The sequence below is a fragment of the Dromaius novaehollandiae genome, chromosome 9 (assembly GCF_036370855.1).
Source record: "Dromaius novaehollandiae isolate bDroNov1 chromosome 9, bDroNov1.hap1, whole genome shotgun sequence".
Lineage (NCBI taxonomy): Eukaryota > Metazoa > Chordata > Aves > Casuariiformes > Dromaiidae > Dromaius > Dromaius novaehollandiae.
In genome coordinates, this window is record NC_088106.1 from 2648184 (window position 1) to 2666633 (window position 18450).

The 18450-nt window shown below is 43.2% G+C and overlaps 1 protein-coding gene across 2 annotated transcripts; it reads right to left on the reverse strand.

The window, feature by feature from the left end:
• Positions 1 to 4233: 4233 nt before the first annotated feature.
• CCNL1 (cyclin L1) lies at positions 4234 to 18225 on the reverse strand. 2 transcript variants are annotated; one of them, XM_026096849.2, is made up of 11 exons: positions 17848 to 18225; positions 17578 to 17652; positions 17270 to 17379; positions 10827 to 10947; positions 10366 to 10430; positions 8923 to 9022; positions 8707 to 8811; positions 8282 to 8423; positions 6252 to 6363; positions 6010 to 6108; positions 4234 to 5025 (listed from the first exon to the last, which is right to left on the reverse strand). In XM_026096849.2, the coding sequence occupies exons 1-11, from the start codon at positions 18121 to 18123 to the stop codon at positions 4677 to 4679; spliced, it is 1554 nt and encodes a 517-aa protein (XP_025952634.2). In that variant the 5' UTR covers positions 18124 to 18225; the 3' UTR covers positions 4234 to 4676. The 2 variants fall into 2 exon arrangements, with proteins under 2 accessions (XP_025952634.2, XP_064372611.1); XM_064516541.1 differs by lacking the exon at positions 17578 to 17652.
• Between the last annotated feature and the right edge of the window lie 225 nt (positions 18226 to 18450).

Sequence of the window (18450 nt, forward strand, 5' to 3'; positions counted from 1 at the left end):
GTGCAAGTGGGCCGGGGGCCTGGCCGGCTCGCCTGGGAACGGCCGGGCACCAGCACCCATCACTGGCCAGCACCAAATGACTGATTTCACGAGCGTTTCCCGGTGCGAGCGTTATCCAAGCTGGGATTGCAGGAAAGGGGAGGCTCTCCTCCCGGGAGCTGTGCTTGGTGGGGACCCGAGTGGGTGTCACCACCGCCCCGGCTCACCCCGCCACGCTCCTCTCACCACCCCGCTGCATTTAGCTGCACCCGGTTGACTTTGCACCGCAGGACCGCGACGCTCAGCTCGCTCTGCTCGCTCGGCCTTCAGCGTCTGCGCCGGCGTTTGCTGGGGCTAGAGCGGTTTCTCGAAGGAAATTTCCACGCTGCAGGGCTGCGGCTCGGCTCGATGCCGCGCGCAGGTCGTATTTCAGCGCCCTCCCGGCTGCCATCTGCCACCCGCGCTGGCAGCGTCCCTGCCGCCGGCGCGGAGCCCGCGAGGCTGCCGACCAGCTGCTCTCGGAGGAGCAGACCGGGCAACCCTCCCGCGCGACTCCGCAGCACCAGACCCTGCACCGCGGTAACGATCGCTGAACGCACCAGAGAGAAGACGCCGTCGTCCTCTCGTTGCACTTTGTTCCCCCGCCCTTCACCGGTTCGTAGAAATGTTATTGCGGGGGGTGTTACAGAGCCTAGTTTTACCGGCGTGCCAGGAACAGCACTTGCTTGATTCTGCTTTTCCTGCATGAGAAACGGCTGCATTTGGACTCGCTTGATAAGGGCAGTCAAGAAACGCGTTTGGATGGAAAGCGGCGAGGACCGTCTGCAGCTCTTGGACACCTCGGGCTCCCCACAACAAGCAGAAGCAAAGCGCGCAGCAACCGACTCCGAAAAATCAGAGACGTGTGGGGCCGCGAGAGCCCACGTCAGCCTGCACTGCTCGGGCTGCAGCCCACGGCGCCTCGTTTCACACACGAGCTTCGGCCTATAAAGCGTTCCCACTAGCGACTAAAGCACATAAATAACATTGAAGCATTTAAAAATAACAAGCATTAAGAAAAAATACTTTTCTACTACTGGGCTTTGTCGGCATAGCCTCGAGTCAGCCTTAACTGCCCACTGCAGAGGCGCAAACACCACCCTCAAACTTATTTTTTGCGATTAAGAGTTTAATGAACAAATAACAGCATTTCAGAATCCTGGCAGAGAAATGCAAGATCTAGTTTTAACAGTAACGCAGCATCACCCTGAAACCAGACGTTTGCTTGTGCTCCGGTGTGTTTTTGAAAGGAGGGTCACTGTGGTAGCCCCGGCACCCGGACGGGGCGCAGCACAGCGAGGCCCTGCCGAAAATCCACCCCAGGCGTTCAGCTGACTCCATCGGCTGCTAACGCTGGCTCCCAGCACGACCTGGGCCGCGCACACTGCTAGCTGGCATTTCGGATTTTGGTTCTGTGGAAAAAGCCAGAGTTTTAGCTGTCCCTGCTCCCCCTCGCCCTGCCTGTACCCTTCCCCTCCCCGGCACCGCTGCTGTTGTGTCCCCTCTAGCCCCCCGGGGCAGCATGCCCTGGAGAGAGCTCTCTTCCCTTTCCAGCTCTCGCGCCACGGCTGCGTGCACCCGCGTTCGCTTGGGGAGTCACCTGCTCGCGTAAGGCAGGGAGTTTAGATGAAACCACTGCTCCTGAGCGCAGCTTAGCCACCACCGGGGACAAGCACATGCCACGTCTTCAAGTATCTAAGCTGTGGCTTGCTCGGAAGCTTGTGTTCCACGAGCAGCTTTCTTCTTTAACCGGGCAGCTAGGGAACTGCACGGGAATAGTCTACAGCCAGTACGGACCACCATCCTGCGTGCCAAGCGCTCCGCCTGTTATCAACAGCCCGTGCCGGCACCGCGTAAGGACAGAAACACAGGCAGATGAACACCAGTTCAATGCCCAGTTGGTGCTTTTTTAAAATTGCTCAGAAACCCAGAAGATTTTTTTTCCTCCCCTTTAGAACAGTGACACTAGTTTATTTGGGTTTTGAGACGGATCTGCTTCTTACATGTTTTGTACGCAAAAAAATTTTATGGGCATGATTAAGACTGCCATCAATAGAGCTGACTGAAGACATCTTTTTTTCCCCCCACGAAAGAGTAGACAAACACTGAACGTGTGCTGGCTGACTGCAAAGTCACCGTGTAAGCAATCTACGGCAGATGGTGTCTAGACATTTAACATCACCAGATGTTGCAGCTTTACATGGAAGTTCACTTCCATGCTCTGGAGTAAAGAGAGCTGATGAGCACTAGGAGTAGGAAAGGGTAATTAGTGCTTGTGCATGAACACAAGTACAGAGGCTGAGCCCTCTTCCTTAATGTTTCACTCTGATCTACAAACTGAGGTGCAACAGAGCTTGAGCCATTTGTTCCATTTGTGCTGCTACTTTAAAAACCTGATTTTATTACCACACCAGCCTGACTGAATACTGGCATCTAGAAAAAATAAGTTACCTTAGTATCCCTAAATAAAAACTTTTCCTGAAAGCAACAATCATGTCAAACAGAGCTCACGTTAACAGCAGCTCTTAATCTGCAGCTTCAGAACCAGCAGTAACCAAGAAACAACTCTGGAACACATTTATCTTCTCCCATTTTTCAAAAAGTATGTTCACTTCTGGTATTTCTAAAGAACAGGTGCAAACAGGAGTCTGGCAGGACCCCGGGGTAGCTGCTTATATGAATACACCAATTTCAGTGACGCTTTTGAAAACTTCAGCATATTCAACCCCCACCCTCTTATTCTTGAGGTTTCCAGAGTTTTTGGCCAAACACAGAAACTAGTACTTCCTCTTCGAGTACCACAGGAGGCCAAACCCATTCCAGTCAGTTAGCAGGTTGCTTGAGCTTGGGCTTTCCGCTCTCCCGTGCCGCAGCAGAATGAAACCAGGCAGGTCAGCTTCCGGCAAAGAAGTTGCTTTGAGAAACTTCTGATGGGAGCAAAGGTCTTTTTATGCTGCATGAGCAGTTTTCACGTCCAACGGGACTCCCAAGTTAACGTCTAAGACGCAAGGATAGTAGACACTGAGCTCGCACCTTTAGGCTTCAGATTTTTGCATTGCTGCTATCTGAGCAACTGCTGAAGGAATCGAATCAAACTCCTCCCTCCTTCCCCCCATTTCAGTACACTTCACCTACAGCTGCACCCACAGCTCTACCAGGAGCAAGGTACATTGTACACTTACAGGTTTGGGTTGTACCCACACCCAACACCACTGTACAGCAGCTGAACACTGAGAAATCCCCATTCACCCCAGCACAGGGTGAGCTTCCAGCAACCACCTGATTTATGTATCTTAAATGCTGAACCAGCACAGCTGACATGCTAATTTAAGCCAGATCAGTTTCTGTAAGCACAGTAAGACCTATCAAGTTGTGGCAGCACAACCGCAGGCACAGCCCAGCAACAGGAGCCAGCCAGCAGGCATGGGGGGATGCGGCACATCTACATTGCCAGACTTCCGACAACTTTGCATGAAAATCCATCAGCTTTGTACATGCCAGCACAGCTGAACAGGAAGAGCTGGGGCAGAATCACCAGCTGCGCCCCTGGCGTGGGAGAACACTGAGCTAAGGTACACATGACTCAAGGGACTTCTCAGCCTGCAAACCACAGGGAGAAGTTGCACCCAGGAGCTCAGCAGTTTACTAGCAACAGGATCAGTTACAAGAAGCCTCCTTCTTCCTACCAGCACCATCCTGCTGACAGTAATGAGAGAGAAGGAGATTCCTTCTCCTCCTCCTCCCCAACCTCAAGCCTCACCCACCCTGGGTATGTTCTTACCTGTCCTGCTTTATAGCTCTAGGCCTGGCTCTGATGAAGGAGAGAACAGACAGCAGCAACATGTTAGCTCCTGCAGAAGCTGCTAGAGGAGGTGCTCTAACAGGGACAGTCTACCTCCCCCACCAAGAGCTAAGCTGGGACTAGAGCTCCCTTCTGTAGCTTGCGAAGGGCAGCTCCTTCACAGCTGTTTGCTCCGTCAGCTGCTTGTCCCACCAAGTTTCACATAGGTGTCTGTGCTCATTTGTTCCAACTGTTGTGTGTGTCAGAAGCACAGCAGCCCCTGCTGTGAAGTACAAAATGAGTAAAGTTACCCCTAGATTATTCTGAAAGTTTCATTTGTGGTAGAAGCATTTAAATACCCCAGTAATGAGCAAAGGTCAAAGTAACTGTATCTAAGTTATTTTTAGTAATATTAGTAAATCGGAGATTCAACAGGCAGTAAAAAAAGCCTTATATTTTATTTCTTGTAAAAATCTTTTAACACATGCAGACTAAAACCAGTGTAAGAAAGTATCCACCATCGTTTAAACAAATAACTATACTTAAATATAAGTGTCTGCAATTGGCTCGTATAAAAATAAGGTACGTTCTGCTCTTTACAGAAATCCGTTCTCCAGTTCTCATATTGATAAACAATACACAACTCTAATACATACAATTTAACCTGATCAGTTTTCCATCAATTTGATACTGCTAAGGTATTATGTGCAAAAGTTGGTAACAGTTCCCCCCCCAAAAGAAAAAAGTTCTACACGTTTTAGAAAAATTAGATATTGGGCTTTAAATTAATCAAATCCTAATCGGTTTCTTTGTTCTCAAAGAGTCCATTTACTGTATTATATACAGGCTCAACTAGAATCTGGTGCAGGCTCAAAACTCAGCGTCTGTGTCTGCTGTGTCCTGAACGACTGCTACTATGGTGCTTGCCTTTATGAGATCTCTCAAAGGAGCGGGATCTTTCACGCCTGTCTCTGTGGTGTCCCCGCTCGTGCCTGTGTTTCTTGGCAACATCAGAATGATCCCTGGATTTGCTCTGCGAACGTGAACGAGATTTTTTCCTTTTGTGACCGTGTCTATTTGCGCTCTTCAACTCTTCCCTGCTATGCTTGGTTTTCAGGTGTGGTGAGCCATGATTGTGATGTCTGCGAGGACTGCCGCTGTGGCTGCGGGACCTGCTTCTTGATCTTGAGCTGTATGTCCCAGACAGACTCCGCCTATTATTGTAGCTTACAGAAAAGTGTTAGGTTGAAATGTTTTTCTGACAGAAAAAAGCAAAGCTTTTTTTTTTTTTTTTTCTTTCCTATTTAGGAAATCTTCCAAGTTACTGGAAGAAATCATGAGACACCTTCTCCCAAAGGGGTATTTATGATGAATGATAGTGACATTCCCAGAATATGCCTTTTTCAGATGAGTTCCTTTAAAAACAAAAGGCCCAAACCAAACCCCAAACCAGAATATTTCCTTTAGTAATTTCTTTCCACCTTGTTAAGAACCTTCAACATCAGCCTGAAAATTGGCTACTGCCTTTTTCTTTCAGGGAGTTGAGTCAGTAATACTTAGGGGAACATTTTGTTGAGATCCAAGTTGGCAGTTCCCACCTAAGATAGCCATCTGAGGATTCTTAAAAAATAATGCCAGCAACTATCATTGTGTTATCTACTCACTGGCAGTTCCCCATCTCTTCCCCGGCCACAGTAAAAGAAAGCACTAAAGAGCCAGACAGTGCATCACGTAACACCCATCCACACCAAAAGAATGCACTTCTCCCATACATTTGGAAGAAAGCTGCAACATATAAAGTTTGCTTCTTTCTAGGGCCTTCATCACTACTTTCAGAAGTGACTGAATTCTGTGAGAAGGTTCTCATTTACAAGGAATACCTGTGGAAATCATTTAACAGGTTACAACCACTTTACACTCACTCCACTACTGACCACTGTGACAGACTACACCTTTCTCTGAACACACACTTCAGTATACTCTTAAGCATTTTGACTTTTACACTGACTGTGCAGTTACCCACAGAAATGCTTAGTGTCAAAAACTGGGAGTGCCGTGTGACTCAAGACTCACACACTTGCCGGCCAACAGTAGGTGCTTAGGACAAGCATCTTAACAAGGAACACAGAGCGGCCTCATTTCTTTGAGATGAAAAGTACTTCTGAAATATCCCAGAGAACTGACTGGGACAAAAAGCAAAAAACACTTACTGCCTCCTAGGAGTATGAGATCGAGACCTTGACTTTGTTCTTGACCTAGATCGACTAGCACTTCTGCTGCTCCTACTTCTCTTGCTTTCTTTTCTCATGCTTAGAGAGGGAAGAAAAAAGACACACCAAAAAACATGGTTATACTTGTGTTACTTTATCAAAATAACAAGTACTTCACTGTATTGCAGTTGAGAAACCCTTTTTACAGAAGTCTTCTCTTAATCTGAGAGATTTTTACTTACCCATTGTAAGGGCTTTTTGCAGCTTGCTGCCTTTCTTCTGGCTCTTTTTTAATGGTTTTGGTATTCAGAGATACTGGACTCTTCTCTTCAGTCTTTATTTCTCTTGGGGAAGCTAAGAATTAAATAATTCAAGATCAGGTAGGTATCTCACAGGCTTTGTCATAAGTGTACTGTACTCTTTATGTACCTTTATGAATATCTGCATAAAATGTAAATATGAACTCAATAGCCACTACTTCACTCCCTCTTCACATTTACAGTACACTTTAGAAAATAATTTTGCAGTGCCCATCAGTAGACTCAGTCTTTTAAAGCCAGCTGACTGAACAGACACCAATATATTCAACTTAGTGACACGATTTTTGTATTCACTATCTTTTGCTCAAGAATATATTAGAAGTTGAAACACAGCATGGGATCTTTCCTTTCTATCTAGCAGGAACAGCAGGCTATTTCACCAGTAATACCTTCTGCATCTACGGCATTTCTTCAAATTTGGAGGAAGTTGACGGAAAGGATACTGAACCTTGCTGCTTGGCTTCAAGGTCACATTTGGGCCCTGGTAGACCAAGTCTCAAGTGCTATAATATAAAAATCTGAGTTTATGGTCCCATGAATACACGACTTAACTTGTTACCTTGTCTATTCGTTTCCAATATGATAGAAAGAACTGAGACTGAAAAGCAGAATTACAGATTTCATTTCTAGATTGATGGTACAAAAATAATGAATAAGGAAAAAAATTTTTATCTAGTCTGTAGTCCACATCAAGACAACCCAAGGAAAAAGCGTCAGCTAGGTAAAAACCTCGTGTTTGGAAGCCCATCACTTGTTACATCAAGTGCATTGCAAAGGCAACCTGTCCCTATAGCCAGAAGGCTGATGTGACCAGAAGATGGATTAGTTTCATGGAACAGCTACTACAGAAGAACTACACATTTGTATCTGGCCTGCTGACAGTAAGACAGAAGTGCTGCATTATGACTTAGCCTGCAGCTTCCCCATTTAATAAGGCCCAGAGGCTTTAAGTAAGAATATAGGAAGTCAACATTTTGTCAGCAGCTTTCCCTCAGTCTGTCAGCTACTAAGAGATCTTCCAAAACCGCACCTACTTTCCAAAGGTCTTACTTTCACTCAAACTCTTCTACTTAAGCTCCCCCTTTCGGGGAGAGGAATGGCAGGGGAGGGCTTTCATCCTTTATGAGAAGTTTACACAAGCCAGCTCAAAGACCTCTGGAAGCTCAGACATGTAGCTCTCAGAGAAGTGACTGTTATAAACAAATATTTTTTTCTTGGAGCGTGTTCTCAAGTTGCTCCAGAGACCTCATGAGAAACAAATGCCTGTGCCTTCTGTGTTACTTATCCTCACTGGAACAAAGCTCACCATACCCTTTATATCTGCTGCTGGTTTACAGATCAATAATAGTGTTAAGAAATAGTTCTTTAGATCATTAAAGTTCAGACAGCTTTACTGACTGATTCAAGATATATGCTACAGTAATTTCTTTGCTGTAATGCAAAACCAGCACCATTTGAAGCTTTCCTTCTCCATTTCCTGACTGTTCTCACCCACGAGTTGTGCTCCTCCATTGTACTGAAGCAACAGAGAACCCCACCCCGTGCCAAAACCCTTTTCAGAAATACCTGCTGTAAAAGAAATCAAAGGCAATTATAAACACCCCCTCCCCCACGAAAGAGACCAAGTCCAAAAAAATCTCTCTTCGTAACACAAATTTCCAGTATTTATTACTTAAGGGATCATACCACTGATGTCTCTCTAACAGAACTATTTCATGAGAACGTGAAGCCTCTACAGTGTTCCTCTGATTTGTTATTTCAAGATATCAGTAACTGGTTTTAAAAGTGTTTAAAAACAGTAAGACTTGTCTTGCTTTTTAGTTCTACAAGAAAGCTAAGCTGTCTTAACAATTCAGCAAGTAGACCTACGTTTTTTAAATACATCAGGACACATTATTCAGAATACCAAAAAAGGAATGTGATGCAAGTTTCTGTATAGAGAACAAACTTACATGGTTTAGATGCAGGAGAAAAGCCACCCAGTGTTGAGAGTGCTGGAGTTCCATCAGGATTTAAACCTTTTGCCTTCAGTTTAGCTTCCTGTAGTGCCATTTTTCTCTTTTCTACTTCTTTGTCCAGCAATTCGTAATTGGGCTGTTAAAGCATAACAAAGTGGTGAGAATTTGAACTAACACAATTCACATCAGTCTCATCTCTCAAATATTCAAGCACTTTTAAATCATCTGTGCAATGTGACTAGCTTGTCATTCATCCTCTCATTCATTCCCCTACAGAGGGGGAGTATTCACACAGTGGAGCCTTTCAGATTGATAGATTTGTATGCAGATATTCCCAAAGTGCGAGACAACCATAAGGCAGCTCAAACTGTATTGAGCAATAAATTGGGGAAAAAAAACCCCAAAAACTTCAAAGTTACCTTCTTTCTTGTATAGAGCTTAAGAGTTGTTAAGCATATCTCCTGAATCTCTTCCTCTGTGGTACCAAAGAGCAAGAACCAGTGAGGGCGGGTAGGCAGCGGAATCTGAAAATAAAGCTAAGTCTTAGCAGATATTACAGACAATGCTTTATTGGAAAGCAGTTTACTAGCAATAAAAAAAAGTGATAAAAAAATTAAAGAAAGGTTGATCCTTACCTGTAGAGCTCTAGCAGCAAGATAAATACAAGCACATGCTATAGTCTCTGGCTGAAAACGAACAAATACATTTGTTCGAAGGCTGTCGTTCATGTAATTCCTAAAAAAAAGTTCACAAAAGGTTGGATCTCAGGTTTATATCTTTTTAATTTAGAGGATAATACTGGAGACTCAATTGACTTTATTATTTTTTCTTTTAATATAATAAACATTTGGTTTCTTTAGAACTACCATATTTTATGTTTACACTTGTTACTTCCGTAACAAAGCGTGCACCATTGCCATTGTTTGGAAATCCCAATGCAGGTAATAGTATTTAATATTTTCTTCCTAGATACATTAATTACCCTATGAAGTGTCCATTGAGCTAACAATTTAACAAGTACTTTGTATCCGTCCAGCTGTTTGCTTTAAACATCAATATCCTTGTTTTTTCAAAATGAGTATCTTTAAAACTAAAATGCAAGCATGTAAGCATAGTATATTTATAACCTACCATTTTCCAGAGGCTGGATACAGCCTACAAAGTTCATAGAACATTGCATTTAAATCCTATTTGTGCCTTGAGTAACATTAACTTCATCCAGCAAGAGAAGCATCCAATTTACTCGTTGAGCTTAAAACCTTCATGTTGGAAAAAGATCTACAGGTTAGTAGTCGACCTCCTACTTCACTAAAATAGTTCTCCTCCAGCATGATGGCATTGCCAAGCAATATATGCCAAGAGCTATGTTTAAACAGCAGAGACATCCAATGATTTCTAAGTTCCTGAGCTACAGGAAAGAAACAAACAGCAGTCAGTAAGTATTGATTATATAGGAAACAGTGCCCAATATAGCTTCTAAGTGAACATGCTGCATGCACTGCAATCTTTATAAACTCAAATTGAGCAAATTTGTTAAATTGACTAAATTCACGTTCTCAAAAAGTCTACCAAATGTGTCCATGTGCCCTTTAAATACACTACAGTATACAGTAGCTAGGCAACAAATACATTTAGAAACATTTTGAACAGTTACTTCTAAAAGCAAATATACAAATCCTTTTGACACCCAGACAGAACTAGAAGATGCTGCCCGATGGATATGGACCACTTCAGTGAATCTCGGATGAGAGCTTGCACTGGGTTGGCTGGAGAGAAGGGCAGCCAAACAGGCCATCCCCAGGTCATGGGCTGAGGTGCAGAGGGCAGAGTTCTATGACTTACCATCAGGGACTACCCTTTAATTAAAGAGTAGAAAAAAGAACAAAGTTAAATTGAGTTCTCCATGAAAATAGTTGAATCAAGCCATGAAAATAGTAAGCAGAAACAAGCACTAACACACATTAAAAATGTACATATTTATATAGTAACTTACATCTCATTGCTTTGCATATGGATCATCAGGCTTGTTATTTCTGCTACTATTTTCCTGGCTAGGAAGAGAATGGAAAATAACTTACCAGGCTGTCTGTACCAGGGTTTGATTACGTTCACATTCTAAGACTTGTAAATACATAACAATGATCTAAGGGGCAAGGAAAAAAAAGACTCAGTTTTAACACAAAGCAGCAGTAGTTAAATAACTTTATAATCAAATAGTATTCCACAACAGTTGTCTCCTCCATTTTCCAAGCATATAGCGTAAGCCCATGTGTCATCCAATCAGGCTCAGAATTCTTTTCTTTGCTATCATAGCTAACTCTGAAAAACTGTCACCTTTCACATTTCACAAGGAAGCATTTTCTACCAAAGTCACCATGGCTATTTGCTCAAGCATTCTGACAAGAGCATTCCTGATGACTACTAAGGAATAAAGAAGAGGAAACCAAGTCATTTTTAAATCTGTGTTTCTTGTCCCACACCTCAACATGATGCCATCAAGGCAGAATAACATTTAGAATATTATTTTTTTAAAACTCACCTTATGTGGATGCTTGACATGAACACAAAATCCCAACTCCTTCAGTACCCTCCTTTCTGCTTTGATTACTTGATTTTTGGTGTTTATGTAGTTCTGATCAAGTATCAGGGGGCTTGGAGTCCTATAGTTTGCAAGAAATAAAATCAAAACTGTTTTGCATATCCAAAATAGTGGCACTCTGTTTTCCCTTCCAACCAACTAATGGCAACAGAAACCGGTTTTCAACTCCTGCAAGCAAGTTTAAGCATTAATCTTGTGCTGTCCAAGTTTACCTAAACTAGTTTAGTTTCTGCTTTTAACTAGCTACAGATTAGATGGCTAAAGATGAACAATAATCTTCTGCTACTGTGTATGCAAACTGCACCTATCAAGCTGCAGGAACAAAAGTGAAGCTTGCAGTGAAGATCTTGAAGTACTTTTACACCTGATGATGGAGGTGGGGGGAAGGCAGGTGATACAGTTACCTCTGCAAGTCAGTACTTCAAAGCAAGGGTAAGCCAGAAGAGGTTTTCAACAGTTTAAATTAAAGCAGGAAGTTTGTGCTTTATATATTGCAGTTTCCTATGCACCAGAAGACAAGATTATTCAGCTCTTGAGACAGAACAAGACAGATCAGCTACTATGACATACAAAAAAGCCTAATAAAACAAAACCTAATAAAGCAAAGAATTGTATCTTATATTGTGATAGATCTGTGCCTCTGGTTCTGAATGTGGACATGACATCCATTGCTATCATGTACACTTTTGCTGTTTATAGCATTTGCCAAACAATAGGCCATTTCAAATACAGAGAGTCGTAAATCCAACGTTATCAAATCAATTCCTAATTCCTTCCAAATCCCATGCCTGAACTCTCCAAAAGATTTTCTTAGCCAAAAGAATTTGCTGTATGGTTTATGCACAAGTTTTGTTGTTGTTTTTAAACAGGCTTATGCTTCACTTTTCATCCTTCCATATGCTGCATTTTAATCCCTAACAAAAAAGAAGAGATCAGCCTTTTCCTTATTTGTACTATGTCTCCCATATTTGCAAATGTTTTCCAACTCAGCCCTTGGCTTATGCTAAAAAACATTCTTCTGTTTGCACTATAAACCTAGTGCACCATAAGCACTGGCGACAAGTTTCAGGTTAACTTGAATTGCTTTGTATTACTTTTTTTCTATTCAAAATACAATGTTTGTTTTACTAGGCAAGTATTTCACTATTAACTTATTTTTTTTGACTTAACACAAGTGGATCACACTTTCCACACTGTGTCCTAGCAAGGAGGGGTACTCAAAATCTATCAGAGAGGAGAACGTCAATCGAATTGCAAGGCTAAGGCTCACTGAAGCACTCCCAGAGTTCAAACACCTTGATAATCCACATTTTGTGCTAATTAAGGCTCCTGCAGTCACTTGGAAGGATGCTTATTACCATTAGTCAAAGGATACAACAAGACATCCCACTTCACCAAAATAGAAACATTATGTTGTACCTCTATGCACTAGAAGTACAAGTTACCCCTGTTCTTCACAAAGAGCTGAGAAGCAGGTCACAGGAGGTTTGAAATTAAGTTCTGCAGCTCCATCATGCCAGGAAGCACACTTGGTTTGGGTGCTATCCTTACTACTCCTGTTTCCTGAAGAATAGAATGTTTTCCACATTACTTCAGAGTCACTTCTCTAGTTAACTTAGACTCAGCAGGGCAAGTGTATGAAGTTTGTTTTCAGCCATTCTAAAGATAACAACCCAGTCAAAATATATATTGTTTTAGAAGAGTAACTGCGGAAGAACTTTTAAAGCTTCTTTAAGGTGACCATTTCAGCAGAGAGCCTGTGATTTTATCTTAACCTTCATTGGGAAACACTGCAAAGGCAATTGGACCATAACATTGCTTTGGAGTGGGAGACTACATTCAGAAGAACCAAGCTAGAAGTTCTTCAAATCAGTGAAATTGAAAGTGGGTCAGTATCAGTCAACTCCACTTAGTTTTTTTAAAAGAAGCATTTTCCCCAATACTGCTTTGTACAATATTATTTATAGATCTCTATTGTAACAGGACCTGCAAGGCACAAAGCAGAAAAAGAGTTTTAGATGTCCAGACAAGTTCTCATTACCAGAACATTTCATCAGAATTGATGAAGAAATCTTAGCTGAAACATCTAAGGCAGCTAGAACTTCCAAACTAAACATCAACAGTGAGGCAATACAACTGCATGTGATCAGTGACAACTCGCAGTAGATCACTGCCTTCCACATGTCTTTGTATTCTCTGACAGCCGTATAAAAAAGTCAGTATTATGAAAACACAAGGAGGTAGCTAGGAGTGTAACAGGAAAGACTGCAAGGCTTACAGCATTTTAAGTTCCCTTGTCCTTCTACAGGACAATAGGGTTAGCACAACCAGTTCATACTTTGGTTATGTGTTTTGATCAGTCAACACCAAAGTGATAAGAAACTCTAGATTAAGACACTTTCACGTGTGTTTTACTCCATCATCCCAAATTATCATGCTCACCCTAGGACATACAAATTTTATGGATCTACAGATCTAGGAAAGCCATAGAAAACAGTGTATCCATACAGTACTTTAAGGAATAGGAAAATAAAGGCAGCCTTTTATTCACTTATGTAAAAAGATAAGTCTGCATAAGGCTTCACTGCACCTTAATACTGACAAAAGTGATCTTCCCCTTTCTATAAGATATATCAATTTAGCACTTCCACCATGAATAGCAGTGTTAGCAAGCATAATTATTTTAAAGCTGCAAACTTCAGAGATTTCCCCTTGAAAAGTTTCTTAGCCCATTTCCTAGCGAGAAGGAGGGGAGGAACTTCCATACTGTACTGGCTACACTTACTTCTCAGTCCAAATAGTAATCATTTTAAGTTCAAGTAATAAAAGAAAAATAATTTATAAGCTCATATATAAAATACAAGCTTAAGCCCTATATAACCAAAGGATATATCAAATTCTTACTTTGTACACTGTATCAAGTAACCTGTTCTTATAAATCAGCACTAGAGCCCAGTGCAAGACTTCACTTGAAAAACAGAGCACAGAGGCCCATTCTGGCAGGCCAATCCAACACTTAGCCATGAAACTTCAACTGGATTTAGAGATAGCATAACAACCCACAAGATAAAGACATACTGTAACGTTTGTAATGATTTACATAAATTCCAAATATCCTTTTTTTAATCCCTTCTGACAAACAAAACCCATGTTCTCTACACAACTACAGGTGTAGTAAATATTAAAGTTCCATGTCTTTGGAATGCCTAATACCTTGGAGGAAGAGGTGCCCTGCATGTTTCTAATATAAAGATACTTTGAGCAGTACAGCACAACATCAGCATTTCATTTCAAAGACCAGAAGTCTCTTACGCCAGCCAACGTGAGAGAAGGAAGCGAGTTCTGTATCTGTCTCCAACATTACAAATACAAGCACTGTGTAGATATATAGAACAGTTTTTAAGAACGCTAAGTATTGTTACTTAGTACAGGCCACCTCCAAGGCAAATTTTACTCCCAACACAACTGCATGAAGCTATTTGATTGCTACAACAGAAATAAAGAGTAGCTGACTAAACATCTCAAACCAACATTTGTAAGATTACATAATGACAGTAGTCACGTTTGGTTGAAGCCTTGTAAAGACTTTCTGCAGCTTTCAGGCACATTCAAAATTAAGAAAAAAACCCCAACTTTCAACTATATTCTGCATGTTAAACAATGGTTGTACTTGGCTCAAAACAGAGATGTTTCAGCACACATTTATAAAGCAAGTTTTTTTCATAATATGAGCTTTTCTCCATGCACACAAACAATTTTACATGCAATACTCCATGACATACACTCATGAAAGGTTCAGAAGAGAATGTGCTTGTTCAAAACACTTTCAGCATTTTCTTATTTCTCAGTATTAGAAATACTACCTATCAGTAACTCAGTTGACCACAGGTCTTGTAAAAAGAAAATTCAAATGCAATTCCCAGTTCTGCAAACACTTACATACAAGGGACTGCTTACATTACCATTTTTACACGTGTGTGTATATAAATAGCTTTACAAATTCAAGACTTCTGTATCCTTGTAAAAGTGTGTTTTACTAGGAAAACTGCAATTATACAGAGCAAGAAAGTTGAACTAAGAACCCAGAATTGTTTAAGAAAGCAAGCAAGCCTACTGAAACTACGCAAACTTCATATGCAGGTTAAAAGCTTCAGTTAACAGAAATACTAGACTAGAGGTGAAAAGAAAGTACAGCAGCCTAACTGGTTGTTTCAGGTTTGGGTTGTGTGTGAGAGACTAACTATGGCCTAAGTGTTAGCTTCAGATAAAAAAAGATCAAGCTAGAATTCTAAAAACCTGGACAGCAAAGAAAAAAGCTTATAACAAGATACAGGAGTTCTTCCAAATGGTTCACCAGCGGCCAACCTGTTTGTCCCCCGATTCCAGTGACCTATTCTCAGAGCACTGGCTTCTCCTTGGGGATTTTCGATACTTCACTCACTGTTGCCATGACGACAGCTTCATCTTTATGTACCACTCCACATCACCCAGGCTTTGGTAAATGTAGCTGGTCGCTGTATAGTCGGTTGCAAGGGAAAAAAGAGTTGAAGTTAATAACGTGTACAGGTTATGTAATTGTAATCTTGTAAAAAGTACAGAAAAATGTTTACATCCTGCTTGTTAAAAAAAGAAAAAAGAAAAAGGCAAGCCTGAATGTCAGACTTAAGCATCTTAAGATTAACTTCATGCAGATTCACTCGGAATCTCAAAGCAAAAATACCCATCTCTCCAGAAATAATGGGTCAATAGAAGTGTACGGTTTCTCTCGACACGATGAATTTTAGATACCATGTAACATGCATAAGTGACATTCTGATTTGGAACAGGCTAGCTGGAAAGATTTAAGTTCACAGGTTAAGTTCAGTTTCTCTGATCCTTTCCAAAGCACAAACAACTAATCTGTATTCTCATTGCAAAGAAAAGCACTGCATATGATCAATTAACCTTCAGTGTCTGGATCAAGGCCAGAACATTAAGAATCACTGAACCAGCTTTAGTAATCAAATAACCAGACTCCCTTGTCATAACTGTGGTCAGAAACAATACCACAGAATGCACATTCAGCATAACTTCACAGAACTCTCAGGGCCACCAGGATAACAACTTAAAAAAAGAAAAAGAACAAAGCTAAGTTCCATTCAAATCATAACAGTGACAATCATTCTTCTTGTAATTAAAGCTAACTACGGAAAGGTGAGCACAAGGCAAAAAAAAAGTTTTAGATGCAGAGAGGCATAACCAGGATAAATATACCAAGAAACAGCTTGTATCCCTAAGGAATCTCTATTCTATTCTACTTACAAAAGACAATACAACACACAGCTTCAATTCCTGCTGTAACCTGGCAACATACAGGAAGGGTGGAAAAAAGGTATATTTAAGAAGCTAACTGAAAAGAAAATCCCTTTAAAATTATAGATTACTTTATACTTTAAGTAAACAACCACTAAAGCTAATACTACTTTATCCTAGCTGACATGCCTCCAAGAACATCTCACAGAAGTCTGTAATACTGCCTCATGTTAAATTTGAAGTGCTGTATTTAATAGTAGTTCAGCAAACTCCTTCTCTTCATCCATTCCTTGCTCCAACAAATCACACTAATTTGCTTGACGCATGAAAACTTGCATAAGTTTACACACAGAAAACCCTTATTAAGCACTCACAACTAAGAACAGCCCCACAACTAGCACAGACAGAATTATCAAGATCTGCATACAGATCAGGTTAAGTTTATGTTCCAGTACTGACTGACACAAGCATGCTGTACCATAAAAACACAAGTCTCACTTTTGGTAATAAAAGATTCCTTCAGCTTCCAAGACTCAATTACACATTCCCTGTTGAAGCGACATCATTAAAGCTGCAAATGCTGTAGGCCAAACCACACTTTTTTTCCCCTAAAATTATTTTTTCTAATTACTAAAAAGTAATACTGTCATAACTTAGAGTTCATCTTTTGTAAACTGATACTTTACTGTCCCTATAACCACATCGATGGTTACATACTAACAAGAGAACAACATTAGGACTACCGAATATGGTTAAAAGAATGGAAACACATGGGCAGCAACCCACTAATTGGCTAGTAATACCTAGGACTTCCTTTCAAGAATTAAGACATCAGATTCAACTAGCAAGAGGCCTAAAACTGCAACCAACACTCAAAACTTACAGCTATACAAGTAAGAAGAATGTGTCTACCAAGTAATCAAGTCACATCAGAAGTCAGCATTGAACTGTACTGCCTACGTAGCAGCCAAGGAGCACTCCCTTCTCAATTTTAGGACGTTGAACTTAGCCTGGAAAAATCCTGTGAGTTGAGAACTGCAGTGTGTATTAGTGACAACAGATGCTTAAATTGATAATGAAGCTAATCTTACCTTTTTGCTCTTAACTGGCGCAAGTGATGAAACACGTTGATCACGTCCCTTATACGACGAGGCGCCTCTTCAATTTTGGAAGCGAGATTGATGCAGGCCATGGCAACAATCTGAAAAAAAGACCGTTTCCGTAAGATATTGATTTCCAGCCACGATAAAGTTAATGTTACGCGATTATAAAGAAACGCGGCCTAAAGGCTCGGAGCAAGCAGCGGCTCCGGATTTACCCGGCCGAAGCCCCACGCGGAAGCCGGGAAATGGCCGGGGCTACCCAGCCGCTCAGCCCGGGCAGGCCGCGCCATGCTCACCTCGAAGCTGTGCTTGACGAAGGACTTCGAGTAGAAGAAGCGATGAAACAGCACCTGCCCCGTCGCCATCGCCACCTGTGAACGCAGCCGGGGAGGGAGCGGGAGTCAGTCAGCAGGGCCCGGCCGCCGCCGCCACCGCCGCCATTTTGTGTCAGGCACCAGCTGGCGCCGCCGCCCCCCCCGCGCGGCCGCCTCACACGCCCTTCCCGCCGCGCCACAATGGCGGCGCCCGCCCGCCGCCCTCCTCCCCCCGCGCGGCCCGGCGCGCACCTGCGGCAGGCGGAGGAGGATGCCGGCCGCCTGGATGAGCTCGCAGCCCAGGATGCGCAGGTCGGTCTCGCACTGCAAGTCCAGGCCGTCCTGCATGGAGGGAGTGGGCGAGAGGCGCTCCTCGGGGATGAGCGAGTGGTCGATGGTGAGCGACACCTCCGAGTAGAGCCGGTCGCCGATGAGGATGCCCGGGGCGGCGGCGGGGGCCGCGGGCGGCGGGGCCGGGGCGGCGGCCGCTGCGGCGGGAGGGGCCGGGTGGGCGACGGCGGAGGCCATGATGGCGGAGCTGCTGCACACCCGGAGCCGGCCACGCACAGACTAGCGCGGCGCGGCGCCCGGTGACGCAGCACACAGCGGCGCCTCCGCGCGCTGCCACCTGGGAAAAAAAAGTCCGCCCGCCCCGCCCTGCCCGTGACGCAACACCGCCTGGCGGCTGCCCGCCGCTGTGACGCACGCGGGCGGCGGCGCGAGAGCGGCGCGGTCACGTGGGGGGAGGCGTGGGCCGCGGTTGGCTGGCGCCTTGGCTCCGCCCCCGCGGCGGTTCCCGGCGGCGGCCTGCTCGCCGCTAGCCGGGGCGGGGTGGCGGGCGGCTGCTGAGGGGGC

Bases quoted from the DNA above. Each gene is read 5' to 3' on its own strand.
- CCNL1 (XM_026096849.2), bottom strand. From the start codon at position 18,123: ATGGCCTCCGCCGTCGCCCACCCGGCCCCTCCCGCCGCAGCGGCCGCC. The intron at 9,023-10,365 runs GTAAGTTATTTT...ACTTTTTTTTAG, and splicing joins ACCCTGGTACAGACAGCCTG to GAATTACATGAACGACAGCC. The intron at 8,812-8,922 runs GTAAGGATCAAC...CTTTATTTTCAG, and splicing joins TTGCTGCTAGAGCTCTACAG to ATTCCGCTGCCTACCCGCCC.